This window comes from Somniosus microcephalus, chromosome 11 (assembly GCF_052327205.1).
Source record: "Somniosus microcephalus isolate GS21.2 chromosome 11, FLI_Smic_1.0, whole genome shotgun sequence".
In the NCBI taxonomy this organism is placed as follows: Eukaryota; Metazoa; Chordata; class Chondrichthyes; order Squaliformes; family Somniosidae; genus Somniosus; species Somniosus microcephalus.
In genome coordinates, this window is record NC_140997.1 from 125,363,190 (window position 1) to 125,388,319 (window position 25,130).

General features: G+C 47.1%; 1 protein-coding gene across 2 annotated transcripts in view; it reads left to right on the plus strand.

Moving 5' to 3' along the window:
• rnf123 (ring finger protein 123) overlaps window positions 1–25,130 on the plus strand; it is a 693,175-nt gene that overhangs the window by 164,531 nt on the left and 503,514 nt on the right. For both annotated transcript variants that reach the window (XM_086001224.1, XM_086001225.1), the window contains exons 19-20: window positions 20,147–20,267; window positions 21,637–21,738. In XM_086001224.1, coding sequence (XP_085857350.1) covers window positions 20,147–20,267; window positions 21,637–21,738 — 223 coding nt within the window. The remainder of the gene's footprint in view (window positions 1–20,146; window positions 20,268–21,636; window positions 21,739–25,130) is intronic.

Below are 25,130 nucleotides of genomic sequence, written 5' to 3' on the forward strand. Positions count from 1 at the left end.
ATCTGCGCTCCATCAAATCTGGCCTCTTGTGTATCCCCGATTTCCATTGGTCCACCATTGGCAGACGCGCCTTCTGTTGCCTAGGCCCTAATCTCTGGAATTCCCTTCCTAAACCTCTCCGCCTCTCTACCTCTCTCTCCTCCTTTAAGACGTTCCTTAAATCCTACCTCGTTGATCAACCTTTTGGTCACCTGTCCTAATATCTCCTTCCGTGGCTCGATGTCAGATTTGGTTTGATAACGCTCCTGAGAAATATCTTGGGATGTTTTACTATGTTAAAGGCGCTATATAAATACAACTTGTTGTTCAGTATGTAACACTGTAGCACAGCTGCAGTCCTTGTGCTTGTAACCGTTCCTATATTATATCAGATTATAGTTTATGGCAATTCACAGAAGATAGCAATGAAAAATCTCAGTGAGGAATGTGGTACATTGAAAGTTGTCGATCTTGGAAAAATGACATGCTAGTTATTCCTGAATGCCTTGATAATTGGGAATTGAATTTTTGTTGAATACTATTGTTTTGAAGATTTTATGAGCCAGTCGTTTGGTATGGAGTGTACCCAAGTCCTATCTGCACTTACTGCCACAAATTCCATTCAGGTCCCCGGCAGGAGAGTCAGAGAGAATTATGATCTAAGCTCCTTTTGAATGGGAGCTCCCAGATAGCGAGACTCCCTCTTTAATCAGGGCTCCTTGAAGGTGACACTCCCTCTTTAATGGGGTCTCCCCGCAGGTGGCTCCCTCTTTAAAGGGGATTCCTCGACAGTCCAAGTCCTTCTGAAAGGGTTACTATTGGCTTCTTGCCAGTGCTTTGACGATGATTCTTGGCATTTGAAGTCTTGATGCTAACTCAGGTGTATGTCAGCAGTAACTCCTGAAGTGAGTGCTGGGAGCCATTGATTTAATATAATGAAGTCTACTCTTTGGCAGTAAAACAACTTCTGCTTAAAATGCATACAGGCACTTTCTGGTTCCTGACTTCCCCATCTCACTCATTTGCAGCTTCCAGTCAGAACCCTGTGAACTTAACATGAAAAATTCGTAGCACCGCTATCAGCCACTCTTGTAAATACATAATTCACTACCCCAAGCACTGGGCTGTGGGGCCTCTTGGCTGTGGGGATTCCCCCCCCCCCCCCCCGGCCCCATGGACTGGTATGTGGGATTCCTCCTCCCTACGCTCTATGGACTAATGTGCGAGGGGTTTCCTGAGGTATTCGTTTTCATAACAAGACAAGTGAGTGATGAGAAAAGGCCAGTTGATTCATCAAAGCTCATCTCTTTAGTACCCTAACTCCCCAATCACAATCCGTGCTTTTAAGAGCTTAACTCTCCCATCGAAGCCCATCTCTCTAGTACCCTAACTCCCACATGATGTGATGGCATATTGTTTCAAAGGTTCCTATATTCTTGAGTAAAAATTGTTCCTTCTGTTTCTGTTTTAAATTTACTTTTCACTATTTCTTCTGGCCCTATTTTTCTGGCTTACTTGGAAGTGATAATCTTGCTTTACCTGATATATACCTTTTAATAGTATCAGGTATGTTCCTGAATCGGTGTAAGTTTACAGCACAGTAACCTCATATTTTGCCTTGGTACTCCGTTATAATGTAAGTAATATATAGACCCTTTTATTTGGTAACTATGGCAATGTCACTTTCTTGTTACTGCCTCACAAAGGGATGGATCTCACTGCCTCTTCAAATGATGATACCTCTGATCAAAAGAACTGGAAGTCAGTGCCTGAAAGGCCAATCTTACTGGGCAGGGTAAAGGAAGGGGGCATGGATTCTGATTTTCTCGGTTGCTGTAATTGTCTTTGTGGCAAATTACCACACCTTGAAGAGAGTGAGCCACCTTCCTTTAGCTGCTCTGTGAAAGTGAATGGGGAAATCCAATCCTCACTGCAGCCAAACCTAAAAAGAATTAAAAAAAAAAAAAAGAAATTCTTGCATTTCTATAGCACCTTTCACAACCTCAGCACGTCCCAAAGCTCTTCACAGCCAATCAAGTACTTTGAAGATAGCAAGTACTTTTGAAGTGTAGTCACTGTTGTTATGTAGGAAACATGGCAGCCAATTTGCACACAGCAAGGTTCCCACAAATACCAATGTGATAAATGACCAGATAATCTGTTTTAGTGATGTTGGTTGGAGGATAAAATTTGGCCAGGACTCCCCTGCTTTTCTTCGAATAGTGCCATGGGATCTTTTACATCCACCTGAGAGGGCAGACGGGACCTCAGCTCAATTATCTCATCCAAAAGACGGCACCTCCGACAATTGCAGCACTCCCTCAGTACTGCACTGAAGTGTCAGACTAGATCATGTGTTCAAATCTCTGGAGCAGGACTGGTACCCATGACCTTGTGACTCAGAGACTAGAGTGCTGCCACTGCCACTTATACTGCAGCATATTCCGTAATTAATTAATTAACCAACAGGCTTTCAAATGGGTCCAAGCAGCCTGTGTGTATTGCTGCAGACAGTGGGATGGAAAAGATGGACTGTTAGTCCAAACTGAGCTGGAGCGCACATTTATCTAATGGTGAAAGGTTAATTTTCAACAATGTTTTAGCTTCAGCTTTACCTCTTGAGTTATGAATACCTTTAGCTGATAGAAATATAATAGTGCTGGCACCAGAAGCTTTGAGAAAAAGTCCGCTTAAACCAGTCAAATGTTATGTTGTGTGATGCTTCTAATTATCACCTGAAGTTGCTCTCATCACTAGGGAGGGGGAGAAGTACCTGGACTCTGTGTATCAGGAGGTGGTCACACCTATGAAGTTAAGTAATTCAGATGTAGCCCATGGTCAGGGACAGGACGGTGTGACTGCGAGTGAGGCAGGTACGGGGATCCAGGAGGTAGAGCTGGAGGAGCCGCAGCCCTTGCTCTTGACCAACAGGTTCGAGGTTCTTACTCCCTGTGGGGACAGGAGCAGGGACTGCAGGGAGGATGAGCAACCTGGCCACAGCACCGTGGAACGGGGGGCCATTGAAGAGGGGGGAGTAAATAGAAATGTTGTAGTGGTAGGGATAGTATTATTAGGGGGATAGATAGAGTTCTCTGCAGCCGAGAGCGAGAGTCCCGAAGGCTGTGTTGCCTACCCGGTGCCAGGGTTAAGGACATCTCCTCTGGGCTGGAAAGAAACTTGCAGTGGGAGGGGGTGGATCCAGTTGTCGTGGTCCATGTTGGTACAAACGACGTAGATAGGACGAGGAAGCCGGTTCTGTTAAAGAAGTAAGAGCAGCTAGGGGTCAAATTAAAAAACAGAACCTCAAGGGCAATAATCTCTGGATTATTACCTGAGCCACGAGCGAATTTGGCTAGGACAAATAAAATTAGAGAGTTAAATGCGTGGCTCAAAGACTGGTGTGGGAGAAATGGGTTTTGCTTCCTGGGACACTGGCACCAGTGCTGGGGCAGGAGGGAGCTGTTCCGTTGGGGCGGGCTTCACTTGGCCAGTGCTGGGACTAGAGTCCTGGCGGATCATATAACTAGGGCTGCAGAGAGGGCTTTAAACTAACTAGTTGGGGGGAGGTTCCTAGAGAGCAAATAATAAAAATGACAACAGAGAAGGTCATAGACTTAGGTAGCACTGGGGAAATTAAAAACCAGAGCGTGTCAGGAAGGGGCAGAAGGTATGGAGTAAAAGGTAAAGTAATAAAAAGGGCAAAAGCAGGAACTAAGTGTCACAAAACATATTTGAAAGTTCTCTATCTGAATGCACGTAGCATTCGTAACAAAATAGACGAGTTAATGGCACAAATAACTACATATGGGTATGATCTTGTGGCCATTACAGAAACATGGCTGCAGGGTGACAATGCCTGGGAATTAAACATACCAGGTTATTTAACGATCAGGAAGGACAGGCAGGAAGGAAGGGGAGGTGGGGTGGCTATGTTAATAAATGAAGGAATCACTAATACAGAGAAATGATATTGGGTCAAAAGATCAGGATAATGAAACAGTTTGGGTGGAGGTAAGGAATAATAAGGGGGAAAAAACACTAGTGGGCGTAGTCTATAGGCCTCCGAACAGTTGCAACTCTGTTGGACGGAGCATCAATCAGGAAATAGTTGAGGCTTGTAATAAGGGAGCATCTATAATTATGGGGGATTTTAACTATCATATTAATTGGACCAATCAAATTGGGCAGGGCTGCCTTGAGGATGAGTTCATTGAGTGTATTAGGGATGGGTTTCTTGAGCAGTATGTAACTGAACCGACCAGGGGGCAAGCAACCTTAGATCTGGTCCTGTGTAACGAGACGGGATTAATTAAAAATGTCCCAGTAAAGGATCCCCTTGGAATGAGTTACCATAACATGGTTGAATTCCATATTCAATTAGAGGGTGAGAAGGTTGGATCTCAAACAAGCGTGCTAAGCTTGAATAAAGGAGACTATGAAGGTATGAGAGCGGAATTGAGTAGAGTGGATTGGGAAAATAGATTAAAGGGTAAGACGATACATGATCAGTGGTGTACATTTAAGGAGTTATTTTACAACTTCCAAAAAATATATATTCCACTGAGAAGAAAAGGGTGTAAAAGAAAAGAGAGCCATCCGTGGCTAAGTAAAGAAATTAAGGATAGTATTCGACTAAAAACAAGGGCATATAAGGTAGCCAAATCTAGTGGGAGGATAGAGGATTGGGAAAACTTTAAAAGACAGCAAAAAATAACAAAAAGATTGATTAAGAAAGGGAAGATAGATTATGAAAGTAAATTAGCAAAAAATATAAAAACGGATAGTAAGAGTTTTTATAGTTATATAAAAAGAAAAAGGGTGGCTAAAGTAAATGTTGGTCCCTTAGAGGATGAGACCGGGAAATTAATAGTGGGAAATATGGAGATGGCAAAAACACTGAATGAATATTTTGTATCAGTCTTTACAATAGAAGACACTAAGAATATCCCAACACTGGACAAACAGGGGGCTATAGCGGGGGAGAAGCTAAACACGATCAAAATCACTAAGGAAGTGGTACTCGGTAAAATAATGGGACTCAAGGCGGATAAATCACCTGGACCTGATGGCTTACATCCTAGGGTCTTGAGGGAAGTGGCGGTAGGGATTGTGGATGCATTGGTAATAATTTTCCAAAACTCCCTGGACTCGGCAAAGGTCCCGGCAGACTGGAAAACTGCTAATGTAACGCCCTTATTTAAAAAGGGCAGTAGACAGAAGGCTGGAAACTATAGACCGGTTAGTCTAACACCTGTGGTAGGTAAAATATTGGAGTCCATTATTAAGGAGACAGTAACAGGACATTTGGATAATCATAATTTAATAGGACAAAGTCAGCATGGTTTTATGAAGGGGAAGTCATGTTTGACAAATTTGCTGGAGTGCTTTGAGGAAGTAACATATAGGGTGGATAAAGGTGAACCAGTGGACGTAGTGTATTTAGATTTCCAAAAGGCATTTGACAAGGTGCCACACAAGATTATTGCTTAAGATAAAAAATCACGGGATTGGGGGTAATATTCTGGCATGGATAGAGGATTGGCTATCTAACAGAAGGCAGAGAGTTGGGATAAATGGTTCATTCTCGGACTGGCAATCAGTAACTAGTGGTGTTCCACAGGGGTCAGTGCTGGGTCCCCAACTCTTTACAATCTATATTAACGATTTGGAGGAGGGGACCGAGTGTAACATATCAAAGTTTGCAGATGATACTAAGATGGGAGGGAAAGTAGTGAGTGAGGAGGACATAAAAAAACCTGCAAGGGGACATAGACAGGCTAATTAAGTGGGCAGAGATTTGGCAGATGGAATACAATACTGGAAAGTGTGAGGTTATGCACTTTGGCAGGAAAAATCGTAGAGCAAGTTATTATCTTAATGGCAAGAAACTGGAAAGTACTGAAGTACAAAGGGATCTGAGGGTCCTGGTGCACGAAACTCAAAAGGTTCGTGTGCAGCAAGTGATTAAGAAGGCCAATGGAATGTTGGCTTTCATTGCTAGGGGGATAGAATATAAAAATAGGGAGGTATTGCTTCAGTTGTACAAGGTATTGGTGAGACCGCACCTGGAATACTGCATACAGTTTTGGTGTCCATACTTAAGAAAAGACATACTTGCTCTCGAGTCAGTACAAAGAAGGTTCACTCGGTTAATCCCGGGGATGAGGGGATGGACATATGAGGAGAGGTTGAGTAGATTGGGACTCTACTCATTGGAGTTCAGAAGAATGAGAGGTGATCTTATTGAGACATCTAAGATTGTGAAGGGGTTGGATCGGGTGGATGCGGGGAGGATGGTCCCGATGATGGGTGAAACTAGAACTGGGGGGCATAGTCTTAGAATAAGGGGCTGCTCTTTCAAAACTGAGATGAGGAGGAACTACTTCACTCAGAGGGTGGTAGGTCCATGGAATATGCTGCCCCAAAAAGCTGTCGAAGCTACATCATTACATAAATTTAAAACAGAAATAGACAGTTTCCTAGAAGTAAAGGGAACTAAGGGTTACGGGGAGCGGGCAGGAATTTGGACATGAGTCTAGGTTCGGATCGGTCATGGCCCTGTGGGTAGTGGAGCGGGCCCAGGGGCCGTGTAGCCTGATCCTGCTCCTATTTCGTGTGTCTAATTCTGTTAGATTCAGGAGATGGTTCTGTGATAGTAGATTGGGGGTTTCAGGAGATGGTTCTGTGATAGTAGATTGGCGGTTAGGATCAGATCAGCCATGATCTTATTGAATGGTGGAGCAGGCTCGAGGGGCCAATTGGCCTACTCCTGCTCCTATTTCTTATGTTCTTAGCTGCTCTGGGGCTTCACCCCAGTGCTATACAGCTCAAGCTACTCTCTGCAGGCACAGCCAAAGTGTGGAAGGAGAAAAACTATTACTCATCTGCTGGCTTTTTCACAGTGGTGTGTGCATGTGAAATTTTTGGGCTATATTCACCATTGCATTTTACTGAAATCTTAGTGAATAAAATATAACTACAGATTACGATAGCAAAATACTGCAGATGCTGGAAATCTGAAATAACAACAGAAAACACTGGAAAAACTCAGCAGGCCAGGCAACATCCGTGGAGAGAGAAACAGAGTTAACGTTTCAGGTCGAAGACCCTTCATCAGAACTGAGAAAAAAGCAGGAAATGAAACAGATTAAAAAGCAAGTTTGGGGGCTGGGAAATGGGGGAGGGGATGAAAGAACAAAAGGGAAGGTCTGTGGGAGGTGAAGAGACATTAAGAGATATTTAAGGCGAGACGAGATGGACAGGTAAAGAAACAAAGGATGGCTCTAGATGAACTGTGAAATGCGCTGGCAGAATGAAAGACAGCTGCCATGTGGGAGAGAAAAAAAAGGAAAAGGCACAAACCAAAAGTGTGGATAAAAAATATATAAAAATATGATGGGGGCCGAGGTTATGATCTGAAATTGTTGAACTCTATATTAAGTCCGGAAGGTTGTAAAGTGCCTATTCAGAAGATGAGGTGCTGTTCCTCGAGTTTATGCTGAGCTTCCGTGGAGTAATATAAGAGGTCGAGGATAGTGAGGTCTGATGTGGGAATGGAGCGGTGAATTGAAATGACAGGCGACCGGAAGTTCGGGGTCACCCGTACGGACTGAACGGAGGTATTCCGCAAAGCGGTCACCCAATCTGCGTTTGGTCTCCCCAATGTAGAGGAGACCGCATCGTGAGCAGCGAATACAGTATACTAAATTGCAGGAAGTACAAGTAAATCGCTGTTTCACCTGGAAGGGGTGTTTGGGGCCCTGGACAGTGGGAAGGGGGGAGGTATAAGGACATGTGTTGCATCTCCTGCGCTTGCACGGGAAGGTGCTGGGCGAAGGGGAAGGGGTGCTGGGGGTGATAGAGGAGTGGACTAGGGTGTCTCGGAGGGAGCGGTCCCTGCGGAATGCTGAAAGGGGAGGGAGGGGAAGATGCGTTTGGTGCTGGGATCACGTTGGAGGTGGCGGAAATGGCGGAGGATGATCTGTTGAATGTGGAGGCTGGTGGGGTGAAAGGTGAGGACAAGGGGAACCCTATCGTGGTTCCGAGAGGGAGGGGCAGGGGTGAGGGCAGAAGTGCAGGAGATAGAACGGACACGGTAGAGGGGAATCCTCAGTTGAGGAAAAAGGAAGACATGTCGGAAGCACTGGTGTGGAAGGTGGCATCGTCGGTGCAGATGCGGCGGAGACGGAGAAACTGGGAGAATGGAATAGAGTCCTTGTAGGAGGCGGGGTGGGAGGAAGCTGTCGGAGTCAGTGGACTTGTAGTGAATGTTGGTCAATAACCTATCCCCAGAGATGGAGGCGGAGAAGTCGAGGAAGGGAAGAGTCGGAGATGGACCATGTGAAGGTGAGGGAAGGGTGGAAATTGGAGGCAAAGTGAATGAAATTGTCTAGTTCAGGGCGAGAGCAGGAAACGGCACTGATACAGTCATCAATGTACCAGAAAAAGAGGTGAGGGAGGGGACCCGAGTAGGATGTTCCACATATCCCACGAAAAGGCAGGCAAAGCTGAGTTTTTCCAGCATTTTGTGTTATTTCGGATTTCCAACATCTGCAGTATTTTGCTATCATTGCTAGGACCCATGTGGGTACCCATTGTTACGTCCGTGTAATAATAAGAAAAGGACTGCAGAGAACGGTACAACAGGTGTTTACTCAACGTGGTTCAAACTGCAACTGAAACAACAGATTACTACTCAGCGTTATGTACAGGTGTGGTCACTGCCGGTACTACAGTATACTTGAGCTGTAGAAAGTAGTTCCCCCCTTAAAGGTGCATACATTACAATTCCTCCCCTTTTAGATTAAAAGTACCATAACACTCATTTAACAATTAAATATCAAACTAATTACAATTAACACTTTTAACATGCAACATTAGCTGAAAATAGTCTATTTATAAATTCAGTCTTTGGGGAGGCTTCCTGATCCTTTCTGGATAGCGCTTTTCCCGAGTGTCTTGCTCTTGGTGCGGAGGCGATTCTGGCCCCCTGTCGTCGGTTGGTTCATCAGCTTCCGATGCTACTGTTTCTGGGGTAGATGCGACCTGTACGTCGGGTTCATCACCAGGTACGTATGGGCGAGGCATGGGGTTGACTCGTTCCTGTGACTCTAGGATCTGGTCAGCATGGCGTCTCACGATGCTCTCCCCAACGTCCACTGTGTACATTAGTGGGCCCTGCTGTGCGCATATCGTTCCTGGCTGCCATTTTTCTGTTCGGTAGTCGCGGGCCAAGACTGGTTGCCCTACATTGAAGCTCCTTGGTGGCTTCTCATGGATGTGCTGGAATTGCTTACTCTCAACATCTCTTCGTACGTTTGGTCTGAGCAAATCCAGGCGAGATCTTAACCTTCGGTTAAAGAACATCATGGCTGGGGCCTGGTTGGTGACTGCAAGTGTCGCATTCCGGTAGGCGAACAGGAAATTGTCCACCTTGTGCTGCAGCGGAATGTTGTCATACATAGATACATAGAAGATAGGAGCAGGAGTAGGCCATTCGGCCCTTCGAGCCTGCCCCGCCATTCAATGAGATCATGGCTGATCATCTAAATTCAATACCCGGTCCCTGCCTTCTCCCCATATCCCTTGATCCCTTTAGCCTCAAGAAATATATCCAACTCTTTCTTGAATATATTTAATGAACTGGCCTCCACCGCCCTCTGTGGCAGAGAATTCCACAGGTTCACCACTCTCTGGGTGAAGAAATTCCTCCTCATTTCAGTCCTAAATGGCTTACCCCTTATCCTTAGACTATGACCCCTGGTTCTGGACTCCCCGGCCATCAAAAACATCCTTCCTGCATCTAGTCTGTCCAGGCCTGACAGAATTTTATAGGTTTCGATGAGATCCCCTCTCAATCTTCTAAACTCCAGTGAGTATAAGCCCAATCGACACAATCTCTCCTCATACGTCATTCCTGCCATCCCAGGTATCAGCCTGGTGAATCTTCGCTGCACTCCTTCCATGGCAAGAACGTCCTTCCTCAGGTAAGGCGACCAAAACTGCACACAGTGCTCAAGGTGTGGTCTCACCAAGGCCCTGTACAACTGCAGCAAGACATCCTTGTTCTTGTACTCGAACCCTCTTGCTACGAAGGCCAACATACCATTTGCCTTCTTAACCGCCTGCTGCACCTGCATGCTTACCATCAGCGACTGGTGTACAAGAACACCCAGGTCTCTCTGCACTTCCCCTTCTCCCAATCTATTGCCATTCAAATAATCTGCCTTCCTGTTTTTGCCACCAAAGTGGATAACCTCACATTTATCCACATTATAGTGCATTTGCCATGTTTCTGCCCAATCACCCAACCTGTCCAAATCGTGCTGGAGTTTCACGACATCCTCCTCACAGCATACCCTCCCACCCAGCTTTGTGTCGTCTGCAAATTTGGAGATATTACATCCAATTCCCTCGTCCAGATAATTAATATATATTGTGAACAGCTGGGGTCCTAGGACCGATCCTTGCGGTACCCCACTAGTCACTGCCTGCCACTCGGAAAACGACCCGTTTATTCCAACTCTTTGCTTTCTGTCCGCCAACCAGTTCTCTATCCAAGTCAATACCTTGCCCCCAATCCCATGTGCCTTAATTTTGCACGCTAATATCTTATGCGGGACCTTATCGAAAGCCTTCTGAAAGTCCAAATACACCACATCCACTGGTTCTCCCTTATCTATTTTACCAGTTACATCCTCAAAAAATTCCAGTAGATTAGTCAAGCATGATTTACCTTTTGTAAATCCATGTTGACTTTGTCCGATCCAGTCACTGCTTTCCAAGTGCTCTGCTATTACAACTTTTATAATGGACTCTAGCATTTTCCCCACTACCGATGTCAAGCTTACCGGTCTATAATTCCCCGCCTTTTCTCTACCACCTTTTTTGAATAGTGGGGTAACATTAGCTACCCTCCAATCCATGGGTACCGTTCCAGAGTCTATCGAGTTCTGGAAGATGACCAGCAATGCATCTACTATTTCTAGGGCCACTTCCTTAAGTACCCTGGGATGTAGATTATCAGGCCCTGGGGATTTATCGGCCTTCAGTCCCATCAATTTTCCTAACACCATTTCCCGACAAATACTGATTTCTTTCAGTTCCACCCTTTTATCAGACCCTATGTTCCCTGGCATCTCTGGGAGCTTATTTGTGTCCTCCTTTGTGAAGACAGAACCAAAATATGTATTTAGTTGGTCTGCCATTTCTTTGTTCCCCATTAGAAATTCCCCCCGATTCTGACTGCAAGGGACCTACGCTTGACTTCACCAATCTTTTTCTCTTCACATATCTATAAAAGCTTTTACAGTCAGTTTTTATGTTTCCTGTAAGCTTACTCTCATATTCTATTTTCCCTTTCTTAATTAATCCCTTTGTCCTCCTTTGTTGAATCCTAAACTGCTCCCAATCCTCAGGATTATTGCTTTTTCTGGCCAATTTATATGCCCTCTCCTTGGACCTTATGCTATCCCTAATTTCCCTTGTTAGCCACGGTTGGGTCACCTTTTTTGTTTTATTTTTATGCCAAACTGGGATGAACAAATTCTGTAGTTCATCCATTCGGCCTTTGAATGTTTGCCATTGCCTATCCACCGTCAACCCTTTGAGTGCCATTCCCCAATCAATCCTACCCAACTTGCTCCTCAGACCATCGTAGTTTCCTTTATTTAAATTGAGGACCCTTGTCTCCGAGTCAACTACTTCATTCTCCATCTTAATGAAGAATTCGATCATATTATGATCGCTCCGACCCAAGGGGCCTCTTACAACAAGATTGCTAATTAATCCTTTCTCGTTACATAATACCCAGTCTAAGATGGCCTGATCTCTGGTTGGTTCCTTGACATATTGGTCCAGGAAACCATCCCGTAAACATTCCAGGAATTCCTCCTCCACAGTATTGTTACTCATTTGGTTGGCCCAATCTATATGTAGATTAAAGTCACCCATGATGACTGCTGTGCCCTTACTGCACGCTTCTTTAATTTCTCTTTTAATGCCATCCCCAACCTCCGCCTTACTGTTTGGAGGTCTATAAACCACTCCCACTAACGTTTTTTTCCCCTTCGTATTTCTCAATTCTACCCATACAGATTCCACCTCATCAGAGCTAATATCCTTCATTACAATTGTGTTAATCCCTTCTTTAACCAATAATGCTACCCCACCTCCCTTTCCTTTTTGCCTATCTTTCCTGAATATCGAATACCCCTGGATGTTGAGTTCCCAGTCCTGGCCTTCCTTGAGCCATGTTTCTGTAATCCCAACCAAATCGTATTTGTTTACTTCTATTTGTGCAGCCAATTCATCCACCTTATTACAAATGCTCCTCGCATTAAGACACAAAGCCTTCAGGCTTGTTTTTTTAATGCTCTTAGACCTATTAGAATTATTATTTACTGTGGCCATGTTTGATTTAAACCGTTGATTTCTCTGACTGTCATTGTACATAGACTTTATTGCCTTCTTAAAGGTTTGTACGAACCTCTCAGCCAATCCATTTGTGGCTGGATGATACGGGGCGGATGTGTTATGCCTTACCCCATTTTTTTTCAAGAACCTCCGGAACTCTTTGGACACAAACTGTGGTCTGTTGTCGGAGCAAATCTGTTCTGGCAAGCCATTCCTGGCAAAAATGGTCCGTAGGACTGCAATAGTTTTCTCCATGGTGGTGGAGGACATTTTGATGACCTCATGCCATTTTGAGTGCGCATCCACGGCTATTAAAAACATTGAGTCCATGAATGGACCAGCAAAATCAATATGTACCCGTTGCCATGGAGATGAGGGCCACTCCCATGGGTGTAGAGGGGCCTGTGGTGGTGCATTTTGGACTTTCTGGCATCCTGAGCAGCTCTTGGTCAGGTCCTCAATTTGTTTATCGATTCCCGGCCACCACACATAAGCCCTGGCTAGGCTTTTCATTTTTACCCCTCCCAGATGACCCTCGTGAAGCTCATTGAGCACTCTCTCCCTTAACTTGGGTGGAATTACCACTCGGGATCCACACATCAAGGTCCCCCGGCACACTGACAGCTGTTCTCTCCTTGTCGAGAATGCTGGCAACAGTGAGTCGCCATATGCTGGCCATCCCTTCACCGTCAAATCATATACCCGAGACAGTGTCAGGTCATTTCGGGTTTCCTTTTCGATACAAGCTTTAGTTACCGGTAGGTATTCAACTATAGTCGAATGGAATATTTTGACAGGATCCACTGCTGGTGCTTCCTCCGCAGTAGGCAGTGGCAGGCGTGATAGCCCATCAGCAGTTCCATGCTGTTTCGTGCCCTTATATTCACTCTCATAGTGGTGCACCCCTAGAAAAAGTGACCACCTTTGTAGTCGTTGCGCAGTCATCACCGGAATGCCCTTCTTCGGATTAAAAATGGAGACAAGAGGCTGGTGATCAGTCAGCAAGGTGAATTTCTGCCCGTGCAGATAGTGATTGAACTTTTTCACTCCCCACACTAGGCTGAGTGCCTCCCTGTCAATCTGGGCGTAGTTACGCTCGGCTGAGGTTAGTGATCGTGACGCAAAGGCTATTGGCCTCTCTGAGCCGTCCGAGAATTTGTGCGACAGCACCGCTCCAATGCCGTAGGGTGACGCATCACAAGCCAACCGAATTGGTAACACTGGGTTGTAATGGGCCAATACCTCTTTCGATGTGATTAGTGTTCTGCTCTTCTGGAAAGCTTGTCTACATTCGTCATTCCACTTCCATGGCACCCCAGTTTGCAGTAGGGTATTCAGTGGGTGTAGTATTGTAGACAAATTTGGCAAGAACTTATGGTAGTAGTTTACCAGCCCGAGGAACGACCTCAGTTGTGACACATTTTCCGGTGCTGGAGCCTTGACTACTGCCTCAATCTTCTCTAGGGACTTATGTAACCCCTCTTTATCGATAACGTGGCCACAATACGAGATCTGTTTTCTAAAAAACTCGCATTTGGGGCGGTTAGCTCGGAGCCCATATTCCTGCAATCTAGTGAGCACCTGCTCCAGGTTGGCAAGGTGATCGCTGTCATTTTTGCCCGTGACCAGGATGTCGTCCAAATAACACTGGGTCCCTGGGATCCCTTGCAGGACTTGTTCCATTGCCCTCTGCCAAATAGCCGGAGCTGATGCTACCCCGAATACCAGCCGATTGTATTGGTAGAGACCTTTATGGGTGTTGATTGTGAGGTATTTTTTTGATGCTTCTTCTACCTCCATTTGCAGATACGCTTGGGCCAGATCAATCTTAGTGAAGCGTTTCCCTCCAGATAGCGAGGCGAAAATATCTTCAATCCGCGGAAGTGGATATTGTACGGTGTGACCTTAAAGTCCCCACAGATGGGAACCTTCTTTGGTTCCCCAGGCGTGCTGCTCAACGACTTTTTCATCACAGGGACGATGGGTGTAGCCCACTCGCTCCAGTCTACCTTGGACAGTACACCTGAACGTTCCAGACTCTTCAGCTCTGCTTCGACGGCTGGGCGGATCGCATAAGGTACCGGTCTGGCGTTAAAAAATTTTGGGCTTGCGTTTTCTTCAATTTTAATCGGCGCTGTCATGCCTTTTAGTGTTCCGAGTCCTTGCTGGAACACTTCTTTCGTGGCAGTTAGGATCTTTGACAGTTGCCCAGGTGTGACGTCGTCATCCTTTTTGTCAGTCACAGTCACTGTATGGAATGCCAATCCAGTTGTATTTTCCGGATCCATTCATGTCCCAGTAATGGTGGTCCTCCATCTTGCAATACATACAGGTCTAGTTTTGGTGTTTCCTTACCGTTATATATAACGGTCACCCTTATTTTTCCTTTGGGGTAGACTTTTTGCCCCGTGTACGTCTTCAAAATAATTTTTGTGTCTCTCAAGGGTATGTGTGAGAATAGCCGCTCGTAGTCCCGTCGGTTTATGACTGTCAGAGCTGATCCTGTGTCCAATTCCATCTTTACCTGGACTCCTGCTATCTTGAGAGTGACCCAAATGGCTCGGTGATCCTCCGTTGTGATCACATTATGTAGTTTCAGACAACTCAGTTCCCTGCTTTCAGAGTCGTTATCACTCTTTTGTTCGTCTGAACTATTCTCCGTTATCTTATGTACGTTCTTGTACTTCCCTTTGGTCGGTTTCTTATTGCTGGTTTTCTTTCCCGACCTGCAGACTCTTGCTATGTGTCCTACTTTTTCACACTGTCTGCACACTTTGTCTTTGAACCAGCAATCATTCTGGTCATGTGTTGTTCTGCCGCAGCGATAGCACTTCTCTGTTCCATATGACATTTCGTTTGTGCCATATTCTTGTGGTCTCTGTTGTATCTCTGCAGCGCCCCGTGCTGCTGCTTCATATGATACCGCAATGCTGAAAGCCTTTTCCAGCGTAAGGTCCTTTTCAGATAAAAGCCGTTTCTGGGTTCCTTCACTTGAAGCCCACACACAAACTTGTGCCTTAAGGTATCTGCCAGTCCCGCTCCAAACTGGCAGTGTTTCGATAGTTTGCGCAGTTCTGTTAAATACTCAGCATTACTTTCATCTTTATGCTGGTTCCTTTTGTGAAACTTAAACCTTTCTGCTATCAGCAGCGCTGTGGGGTTTAAGTGGTCCTGTAGGATTGACACTGTTTTCAAAATCCTTTTCTACTGGCTTCTCTGGGGTTACTAGGTTTCGTAGTAAGCCGTACGTTTTTGTACCCATTGAATTCAACAATACCAGCGCTTTCTTGTCATCTGGCACTTCATTCGCCTTGCAGTATACTTCTATGCGTTCGACATATGCGTCCAATCTTCGACTTCATTGTCGAACGCTGTGATACTGCCACTCTTCGGCATTTTTGGGTGTGGTTAGACTGGCTTAAAATGGTGTCTCCCGCGCTTTCCTTTCTTCCCCGCTGCGGCTTAAAATGGCGTCTCCCGCGCTGCTGCCAACGCCGCTCTCAGCGGTCCTCGTGGCAAATGGCGACGCCCTGTGGGTTTCGTGCGCTGCTCCTGCGCTGCTGCCAACGCCGCTCTCTGCGGTCCTCGTGGCAATGGCAGCGCCTTGCGTTTTCCTGTGCGCCTCTCTCCCCCGTTGACGCTGCTCGGCCCTTGAACACCGGCTGCGCTCTGCTCTCTCTCGCCTCTCTCCCCCATTGACGCCGCTCGGTCCTGAACACCGGCTGCGCCCTGTGCGCTCTGCCCTCTCTCTCTCTCCCCCGTCGGCGCTGCTCGGCCTTTTTCTGTGCCGCTTGGTCGGGCTCTAGCCTGTCGCTGTCCAGGAAGGGTCTGCGCAGTACCTGTTGCCAGCCCGTTTCGCTGGACCACCGTGACTGGAAAGCCAAGCCTGGCTCTCGACAGCCTCCCCTGCGATGCTCAAATCTCCGCTGGATGACTGGGTGGTTGCCCGTGGTCGACGCCCGTGCTTCTGGACTCGACCTTCTTCCACTGTTCTCCAGGAGCGAATCCCTGGGAGGTGATGCAAAGTTGCAGGTAGGTTCGAACTTGCTCGTCGCCACTGTTACGTCCGTGTAATAATAAGAAAAGGACTGCAGAGAACGGTACAACAGGTGTTGACTCAACGTGGTTCAAACTGCAACTGAAACAACAGATTACTACTCAGCGTTATATACAGGTGTGGTCACTGCCAGTACTACAGTATACTTGAGCTGTAGAAAGTCGTTCCCCCCTTAAAGGTACATACATTACACCCATAGCAACACCTTTAATTTGGAGGAAATAAGTGGAGTCAAAGGAGAAGTTGTTCAATGTGAGAGCAAGTTCAGCCAGGCAGAGGAGGGTGGTGGTGGATGGGGACTGGTTGGGCCTCTGTTCAACGAAGAAGCGGAGCGCCCTCAGGCCATCCTGGTGGGGGATGCAGGTGTTGAGGGATTGTCCGTCCATGGTGAAAAGGAGGCGGTTGGGGGCCAGGAAACTGGAAACTGTTAAAGTGGCGGAGGGCGTCAAAAGAGTTGCGGATGTAGGTGGGAAGAGACTGGACAAGGGGAGAAAGATGAGTCGAGATAGGAAGAGATAAGTTCCGTGGGGCAAGAACAGGCTGAAACAATGGGTCTACCAGGGCAGTCCTGTTTGTGGATCTTGGGATCTACAGATTAACTGTGTGAAAAAGATGTATACAGAATCCTAGATTTTTAATGGTTACAGTTTCTCCATTATTTATTTTTTTTGAGTTGAGCTACAGTATTTGATACGGTGATACCATCTAGTGGTGAAAAAGGACACACATATCCATCTATTCTGGCAGTAAATTGAGGCACACTTGATTTCAAGTGGCTGAGGATTGAGGGGGAAACATTGGGTTGGTTGGCGCGCCAGGGGGGCGCAAATGCCCTAGCGCCTGGGCACGGCGCCGCAAATGCCTCCCACGAAATTCAGCGGGAGATTGGCATCAGCAATAACCGGTAGCTACCTCGGCCCTAAGCTCTGGAATTCCCTCTCAAAACCCCTCCGCCTTTTAGACACTGCTTAAGACCTTTAGTGACCAAGCTTTTGGTCAGCTCTCCTAACGTGGCTTGGTGTCAAATTTTGTTTGATAACGCTCCTGTGAAGCACTTTGGGACTATGTTAAAGGTGCTATATAAATGCAAGTTGTTGTTGCCCTAGATCAGGTTAAGTACAGATACACATTGATTCTAGGGTTGCCAACCTTCCTGGATTGCCAGCGAGCCTCCCAGAATGGGACCTGAATTAGCTGGGCACTGTTGTTAGCAGCGCTGGGGAACTTTGCCTTTTAAATTTCTCACCGCAGCAGCAGCCCACCCACTCAGTGATGTCACTGGCTGCCACTGCAGAGAAACATTCGGCTCGGTGATGTCCCCATTCCTCCTGTCCCCGCAAACAGCCTGCTCCCAGGGTGGGGGAGAAGAGGAGGCGGAACAGGGAGTAGCGTGGGGCTACGTTGAAAGAGGGCGAACGCGGGCGAGGGGTCTGGAGTTTGAGACTTGTGGGGGGAATAAGTGGATGACTGAAGACTGGGGGGCTCGGGAATATTCAGGAATATTGGGACTGGGGGTGGCAGGAAAGAGAGTGACTAGACTGGGGGTTGGGGAAGCTGGGGAAGGGGGGGTTGGAAGATGGGGTGGATGAGTGGGTGACTGGAGATTGGGGTGTATAGGGAGATTGGGGCTGGGGGGTAGGGGGAGGAGAGAAATACTAGACTGGGGGTCGGGGAAGCTGGGGATGGGGGCTTGGAAAGAGAGACTGGGGAATGGGGGGTCAGGAGGATGGGGCTTGGGCGGGGATGGGAGGGGGACTGGGGATTGGGATGGGCGTGGGGTCCAGCATTTCCTGCAGCGTCTGGAGCCGCAGCAACATGGTGAATGGAAGCAGCCAGTAAAGGGGTGAATGAAACCTGGGGACTTTACTGTGGGTAATTGGTGAAAGATTGTTTTGACTGGAGGGTGAATGGGGGACTCGGGAACAGAGACTGAGGATTCTCACTGGAAGAGCCAAAGGGGGAAGGGAGGAGGAAGGTTCTTGAACTGAGGGCTATTGGACCATGGGATGCTTCATCACAAGTGGCTATTGAGGTAGAGACTAAAACATGATTTAAAAGAGAATGAAATAAATACTTGAAAGGGAAGAATATAAACCATCTGGGGCAATGGGGTTGCAGGAGAGAGCCAGCACAGGCACTGGGGACCAAATGGCCTCCTCCTGTGCTGTAATTTCTATCCTTCTATGAAAACGCATCTTTATTGATTCCGAGCTCAGGGAGTGGTTTAGAAATGTTGGTGCTGAGCTGAGTTTAGGACGATGTGCCCTGTGAGAAGCCCACTGCCCTTTGAGTGATCTCTCGGTTTAGTTCAGGTTGATCTGTACCGGCCGGTTTTGATGTGTGAGGTCCAAGTACAGGTCACCTCTGACTGAGGCTCCCAATTCAGAGTCGTCACCTTCACACGGAACCAGAGTCCAAGGAGATGGGGAGAAAGATCAGGCCTGTTGAAAGTGGCATCGACTGGGGAGCCTGGCTGCACCTTGTATAGTGCAGGGGGGATTCTGGCTGTAGTTACTGGGTGGATATCAGCAGGTTACAGATTACTACTAGTTACAGGTAGGATATTGGGACGTTACGCCTATTACTACCAGTTATGACCACATATCCGAGGCATAACAAAGACCTCCTATTTCCACCTCCATAACATTGCTCGTCTCCTCCCCTGCCTCAGCTCATCTGCTGCTGAAACCCTCATCCATGCCTTTGTTACCTCTAGACTTGACTATTCCAACGCACTCCTGGCTGGCCTCCCACATTCTACCCTACGTAAACTTGAGGTGATCCAAAACTTGGCTGCCCATGTCCTAACTCGCACCAAGTCCCGTTCACCCATTACCCCTGTGCTCGCTAACCGACATTGGCTCCCGGTTAAGCAGCACCTTGATTTCAAAATTCTCATCCTTGTTTTCAAATTCCTCCATGACCTCGCCCCTCCCTATCTCTCTAATCTCCTCCAGCTCGACAACCACCCCTGAGATATCTGCGCTTCTCAAATTCTGCCCTCTTGAGCATCCCTGATTATAATCGCTCAACCATCGGTGGTCGTGCCTTCAGCTGCCTAGGCCCCTAGCTCTGGAACTCCCTCCCTAAACCTCTCTGCCTCTTTCCTCTTTTAAGACGCTCCTTAAAACCTACCTCTTTCATCTGTCCTAATTTCTTATGTGACTTGGTGTCAATTTTTTGTCTTGTAACACTCCTGTGAAGCGCCGTGGGACATTTTACTACGTTAAAGGCGCTATATAAATACAGGTTGTTGTTTTTGTAAATTGTTGTTCCACTGTTACTGATAGTCTATATGTATTATTATTGGTTATGAGGGGAGTCTGAGTGTTAGCAGTATTTCTATTAGTTATCTCTACAATTTCAGTGAGTTACTATTAGCTACTGGTGGAACGAAAGATCCTCCACCTCTGGTGTCCCCCCTGCGAATGGCACTTCGGTTTCCTCTCTTCCCCTGCTCAAGGGTGGCCTCCTGGTTCTCTGAACTTCTCGCACAGCAGCTGCTGGCGTGAAACTGCGAGCAAAGATACTCAGTTACAGGGACCCAATGTTTATTAGTTAAATGCAATAATATTGCAGACGTGGTGTGCTCAGATGTCCAGGAAATAACCTTAATTGGCTCTCTCCGGCCAGCCTTCATTCTATCTGCAAATGGTACTTTTGTGTTAACAGCCAGAACGTTCTCTGCCTTCACAGAATCCCACGATTCTTTGCCCTCCTGAGTACATGGTCTGCTTCCTGCACCGACTGATTGCTGCTTTGCGAAGTTACTGGGATGAGTACAGACTGAGGAATCCATCAGCAATACTCAGTGAAGGTATGGACCACTGTTTAATTGTGTGTACAGTATAGTCAAAATCTGGCTTGTAGGTAGTAGTGAGAGATAAGGACCCACAACTCTATTCCAAAGGATAACTCTCCCTGTTTATAAATCTCCCTGTGTATTGTTATGAGCAAAAAGAACAGCAAGAAAAAGCCATTCAGCCCATTGAACCCAAACCACGGATAGTCTACGCATGCTTATTCTAACCTGCCTGCCCTTCTCCTGTTCCATACATAGCTCATGTCTAATTATTGTATCAGAGACCCGCCACTGCCATTCCACTTAGAGCCCATGTCCAATTATTCTTTCATGGTCTCTTCCCCCCCCCCCCCCCCCACTCCATATGTAGCCCATGTATGATTATTTTATCATGGACCCCCTCCTAGACATGAGCTATGTATGGAACAGGAGAAGGGCAGGCAGGTTAGAATAAGCATGCGTAGACTATCCGTGGTTTGGGTTCAATGGGCTGAATGGCTTTTTCTCGCTGTTCTTCTAGCTCATAACAATACACAGGGAGATTTATCCTTTGGAATGGAGTTGTGGGTCCTTATCTCTCACTGCTACCTACAAGCCAGATTTTGACTATACTGTACACCTTTATTCCCTACTTTAGAGACACAAAGTTCCTTCCCTACTTACCCTGAAAAATACCAATCAGCTTTTATATACCATGAGTCTTGTGCTGGTGGCCCCAGCCTCTGAAGTGTGGGTCTCGCGGGGCAGGCTGCAATCCAACCATAAAACTAGCTGGGAATCACTGCAACCTAGCAGGTCTGGTATAGAAAAATAGGAGCAGGAGTAGGCCATTCGGCCCTTCAAGCCTGCTCCGCCATTCAACATGATCATGGCTGATCCTCTATCTCAATACCATATTCCTGCTCTCTCCCCATACCCCTTGATGCCTTTTGTGTCTAGAAATCTATCTATCTCCTCAAATATATTCAGTGACTTGGCCTCCACAGCCTTCTGTGGCAGAGAATTCCACAAAAGGGGCTTTCCAGCACCTGGCCTTGGTGAATCCTGGTAAGTTTAGTTTTGGGCTGCAGCTAGCTGTTGGGAAACTGCCACATCAAAAGCTGGCGACACTAGCAAGGTTCTTGTGTGTAAGGAGTGGCGACACATTGAATGTGGGTGTGTAAGGAGTGGTGACACATTGAATGTGGGTGTGTAAGGAGTGGTGACACATTGAATGTGGGTGTGTAAGGAGTGGTGACACATTGAATGTGGGTGTGTAAGGAGTGGCGACTCATTGAATGTGGGTGTGTAAGGAGTGGCGACACATTGAATGTGGGTGTGTAAGGAGTGGCGACCTATTGCCCATTGGATATCTATTGAGTTACCCTGTTTTTTTTGCTTTCAGATGCTTACGTCCCCCCACAGCTCTTCTTCAATGGGAAGGTGGACTACTTTGACCTGCAGAGGCTTGGTGGGCTTCTCTCCCATCTGAAAAAAACTCTGAAAGGTGAGGCGATAGTCAATAATAAAGAATGTTCATCCATTCTGGCATTCACTTCTCTCCCCCTCAACCAACCCCCTCCCAGTGTTAAAAACCCGGTCTGGTGTGATAACTTTTTTTTATTCGTTCATGGGATGTGGGCGTCGCTGGCAAAGCCAGCATTTATTGCCCATCCCTAATTGCCCTTGAGAATGTGGTGGTGAGCCGCCTTCTTGAACCACTGCAGTCCATGTAGTGAAGGTACACCCACAGTGCTGTTAGGGAGGGAGTTCCAGGATTTTGACCCAGCGACAATGAAGGGACGGCGATATATTTTCAAGTCAGGATGGTATGTGACTTGGAGGGGAACTTAGAGGTGGCGGTGTTCCCATGAGCCTGCTGCCCTTGTCCTTCTAGGTGGTAGAGGTCGCGGGTTTGGGAGGTGTTGTCGAAGAAGCCTTGGCGAGTTGCTGCAGTGCATCTTGCAGATGGTACACACTGCAGCCATGGTACGCCGGTGGTGGAGAGAGTGAATGTTTAAGGTGGTGGATGGGGTGCCAATCAAGCAGGCTGCTTTGTCCTGGATGGTGTCGAGCTTCGAGTGTTGTTGGAGCTGCACTCATCCAGGCAAGTGGAGAGTATTCCATCACACTCCTTACTTGTGCCTTGTAGATGGTGAAAAGGCTTTGGGGAGTCAGAAGGCAAGACACTCACTGCAGAATACCTAGCCTCTGACCTGCTCTTGTTGCTACAGTATTGATGTGGCTAGTCCAGTCAAGTTTCTGGTCAATGGTGACCCCCAGGATGTTGATGGCGGGGAATTCAGTGATGGTAATACCATTGAATGTCAAGGGGTGGTGGTTAGACGCTCACTTGTTGGAGACAATCATTGCCTGGCACTTGTGTGGCGCGAATGTCACCTGCCACTTATCAGCCCAAGCTTGAACGTCGTCCAGGTCTTGTTGCATGCGGGCATGGACTGCTTCATTATCTGAGTAGTTGTGAATGGCACTGAACACTGTGCAGTCATCAGCGAACATCCCCATTTCTGACCTTATGTTGGAGGGAAGTCATTGATGAAGCAGCTGAAGATGGTTGGGCCTAGGACAGTGCCCTGAGTAACTCCTGCAGTGATGTCCTGGGGCTGTGCTGATTGACTTCCAACCACCACAACCATCTTCCTTTGTGCTAGGTATGACTCCAGCCAGTGGAGAGTTTTCCCCCCGATTCCCATTGACTTTAGTTTTACTAGGGCTCCTTGATGCTACACTCAGTCAAATGCTGCCTTGATGTCAAGGGCAGTCACTCTCACCTCACCTCTGGAATTCAGCTCCTTTGTCCATGTTTGGACCAAGGCTGTAATGAGGTCAGGAGCCGAGTGGTCTTGGCAGAACTCAAACTGGGCATCCGTGAGTAGGTTATTGGTGCGTAAGTGCCGCTTGATAGCGCTGTTGATGACACCTTCCATCACTTTGCTGATGATTGAGAGTAGACTGATGGGGCAGTAATTGGCTGGGTTGGATTTGTCCTGCTTTTTGTGGACAGGACATACCTGGGCAGTTTTCCACACTGTCGGATAGATGCCAGTGTTGTAGCTGTACTGGAACAGCTTGGCTAGAAGTGCAAACTAGTTCTGAAGCACAAGTCCTCAGCACGACAGCCGGGATGTTGTCAGGGCCCACAGCCTTTGCTGTATCCAGTGCGCTCAGCTGTTTCATGATATCAAATGGAGTGAATAGAATTGGCTGAAGACTGGCTTCTGTGATGGTGGGAACCTCAGGAGGAGGCAATTTTACATTAAAAATGGGATGTGGCCTCAAGATTTTAATGGTACTGTGTCTCTGAACACGTTACATGACTAGTTGCGTGTAATGAGGATGCATATATGTGACAACCCCTTATTCAACCATACGAATTCCCAGTGTACCCTGTTCAAGGAAAAGTTGTGGTCCCGGGCACCCAAAGTATGTGCATAATAAAAGAGCCAAGTAGGAAAATAGAAAAGCGGTCACAATGCGCTTGCTGGCGCAAATTATTGAAGCGAAGCGAAACTCGGCGGTTCAATGTACGCCTGCAAGCCATCTGACATCAACGGGCAAATGAGGATTCGTGGAAGCGAAGTTGTGGAAGAAGTATATGTCGTGAGAAATAGCCTACTTTAAGTAAAACAAACACTGACATCCGCACCAGATGCAAAAGGAAGGTCGACCCAAAAGGAAGTACCGGGCAGTGAAAAGTGAAGAACTTGGTTCATAACTCTTTCAGCATCGTGCCCGATATCTTCAAGCAAATAAACCAGTCGTCAATAGGAACGAAGCACAGCATTGATATGACGGTAGGAGAAATGAGTATTAAATCGACCTCGCACACATGCAGATGAGCAGCATTTGAAAGCTGAACAGAAATTGGGGCCCCCTCCCTAAAGCTGTGTGCAAATCCACCCACTCAGTAAAGAATGCCCCCTCTCACAGCCAAGATCACCCTTCCCTATCCCTCTTCCAGCTCCCCAGCCAGTGATTGGAAATTCATCTCCCTCATCCACCACACCCACTGAGCAAGGATCACCCTGCAGCCCCCGACAACCCCACTTTCAGCAACAATCGGCAATCCCCTGAACAGAGGTCGACCATCCCCGGCCCTGTCTCCATTCACTGAGCGGAGATAGCGGAATAATTTTCAACAGCAGTCAGGGATGAGAAATTGGATTCCCAAGGGGTAACTGAGGAGATAAATCACCTCTACCGAAGGAGTGAGAGTGGAAGCTGGACTAGTAGCTGTCTGGCCTTCTCTGAACCAAGGTAACAAACTGGGAAACGTTGGACAGATGGAGGGAACAGAAAATCCTCTTGTGCAGTACCTCGTGTCCCCCTTTACCCCACTGAGCAAAATTTGGCACAACCCACTTCCCCCATTGAGCTGAAATTCGAAACACACTTACAAAAGCAACCCAGCACCTGAGCTGGAAACCTACCTTCTAATGATCAAGCCCCTCAAATGAGAAGAATGTTTAACCCATCCCCATGGAAGATAGCATTGGGCCCCAGCCCTTGCAGGTCCCCTTCCATTGAGAGGAAAGTTGGCCCAGGCCAAGTGCCACCAATACCTTTCCCATTACCCATTCTCCTCCACTCTCTGTCCCCCTCCTTCCTCTCCTCTTCTTCATCCCCTCTTCCTCTGCTGGCCGTCCCCATCTACCCACTGAGTGGAGATTTTGAAATGATGTGAAATGGACACCCTTTCATTATATTCTGTTCCTCCCTCGCCTCCATCCCCTCCTCTTCCCCCCCCTCCCCTCTGTCAACCATGACGACCGAGAGATACACATTGGGCCTGGAGGTTCTGGGAAATGTCCCACTACACCAACCTTTACCATTGTCCAAGGTTTGTCCAACCTGTGTAAAGCCAGTAGTTTTCCCATT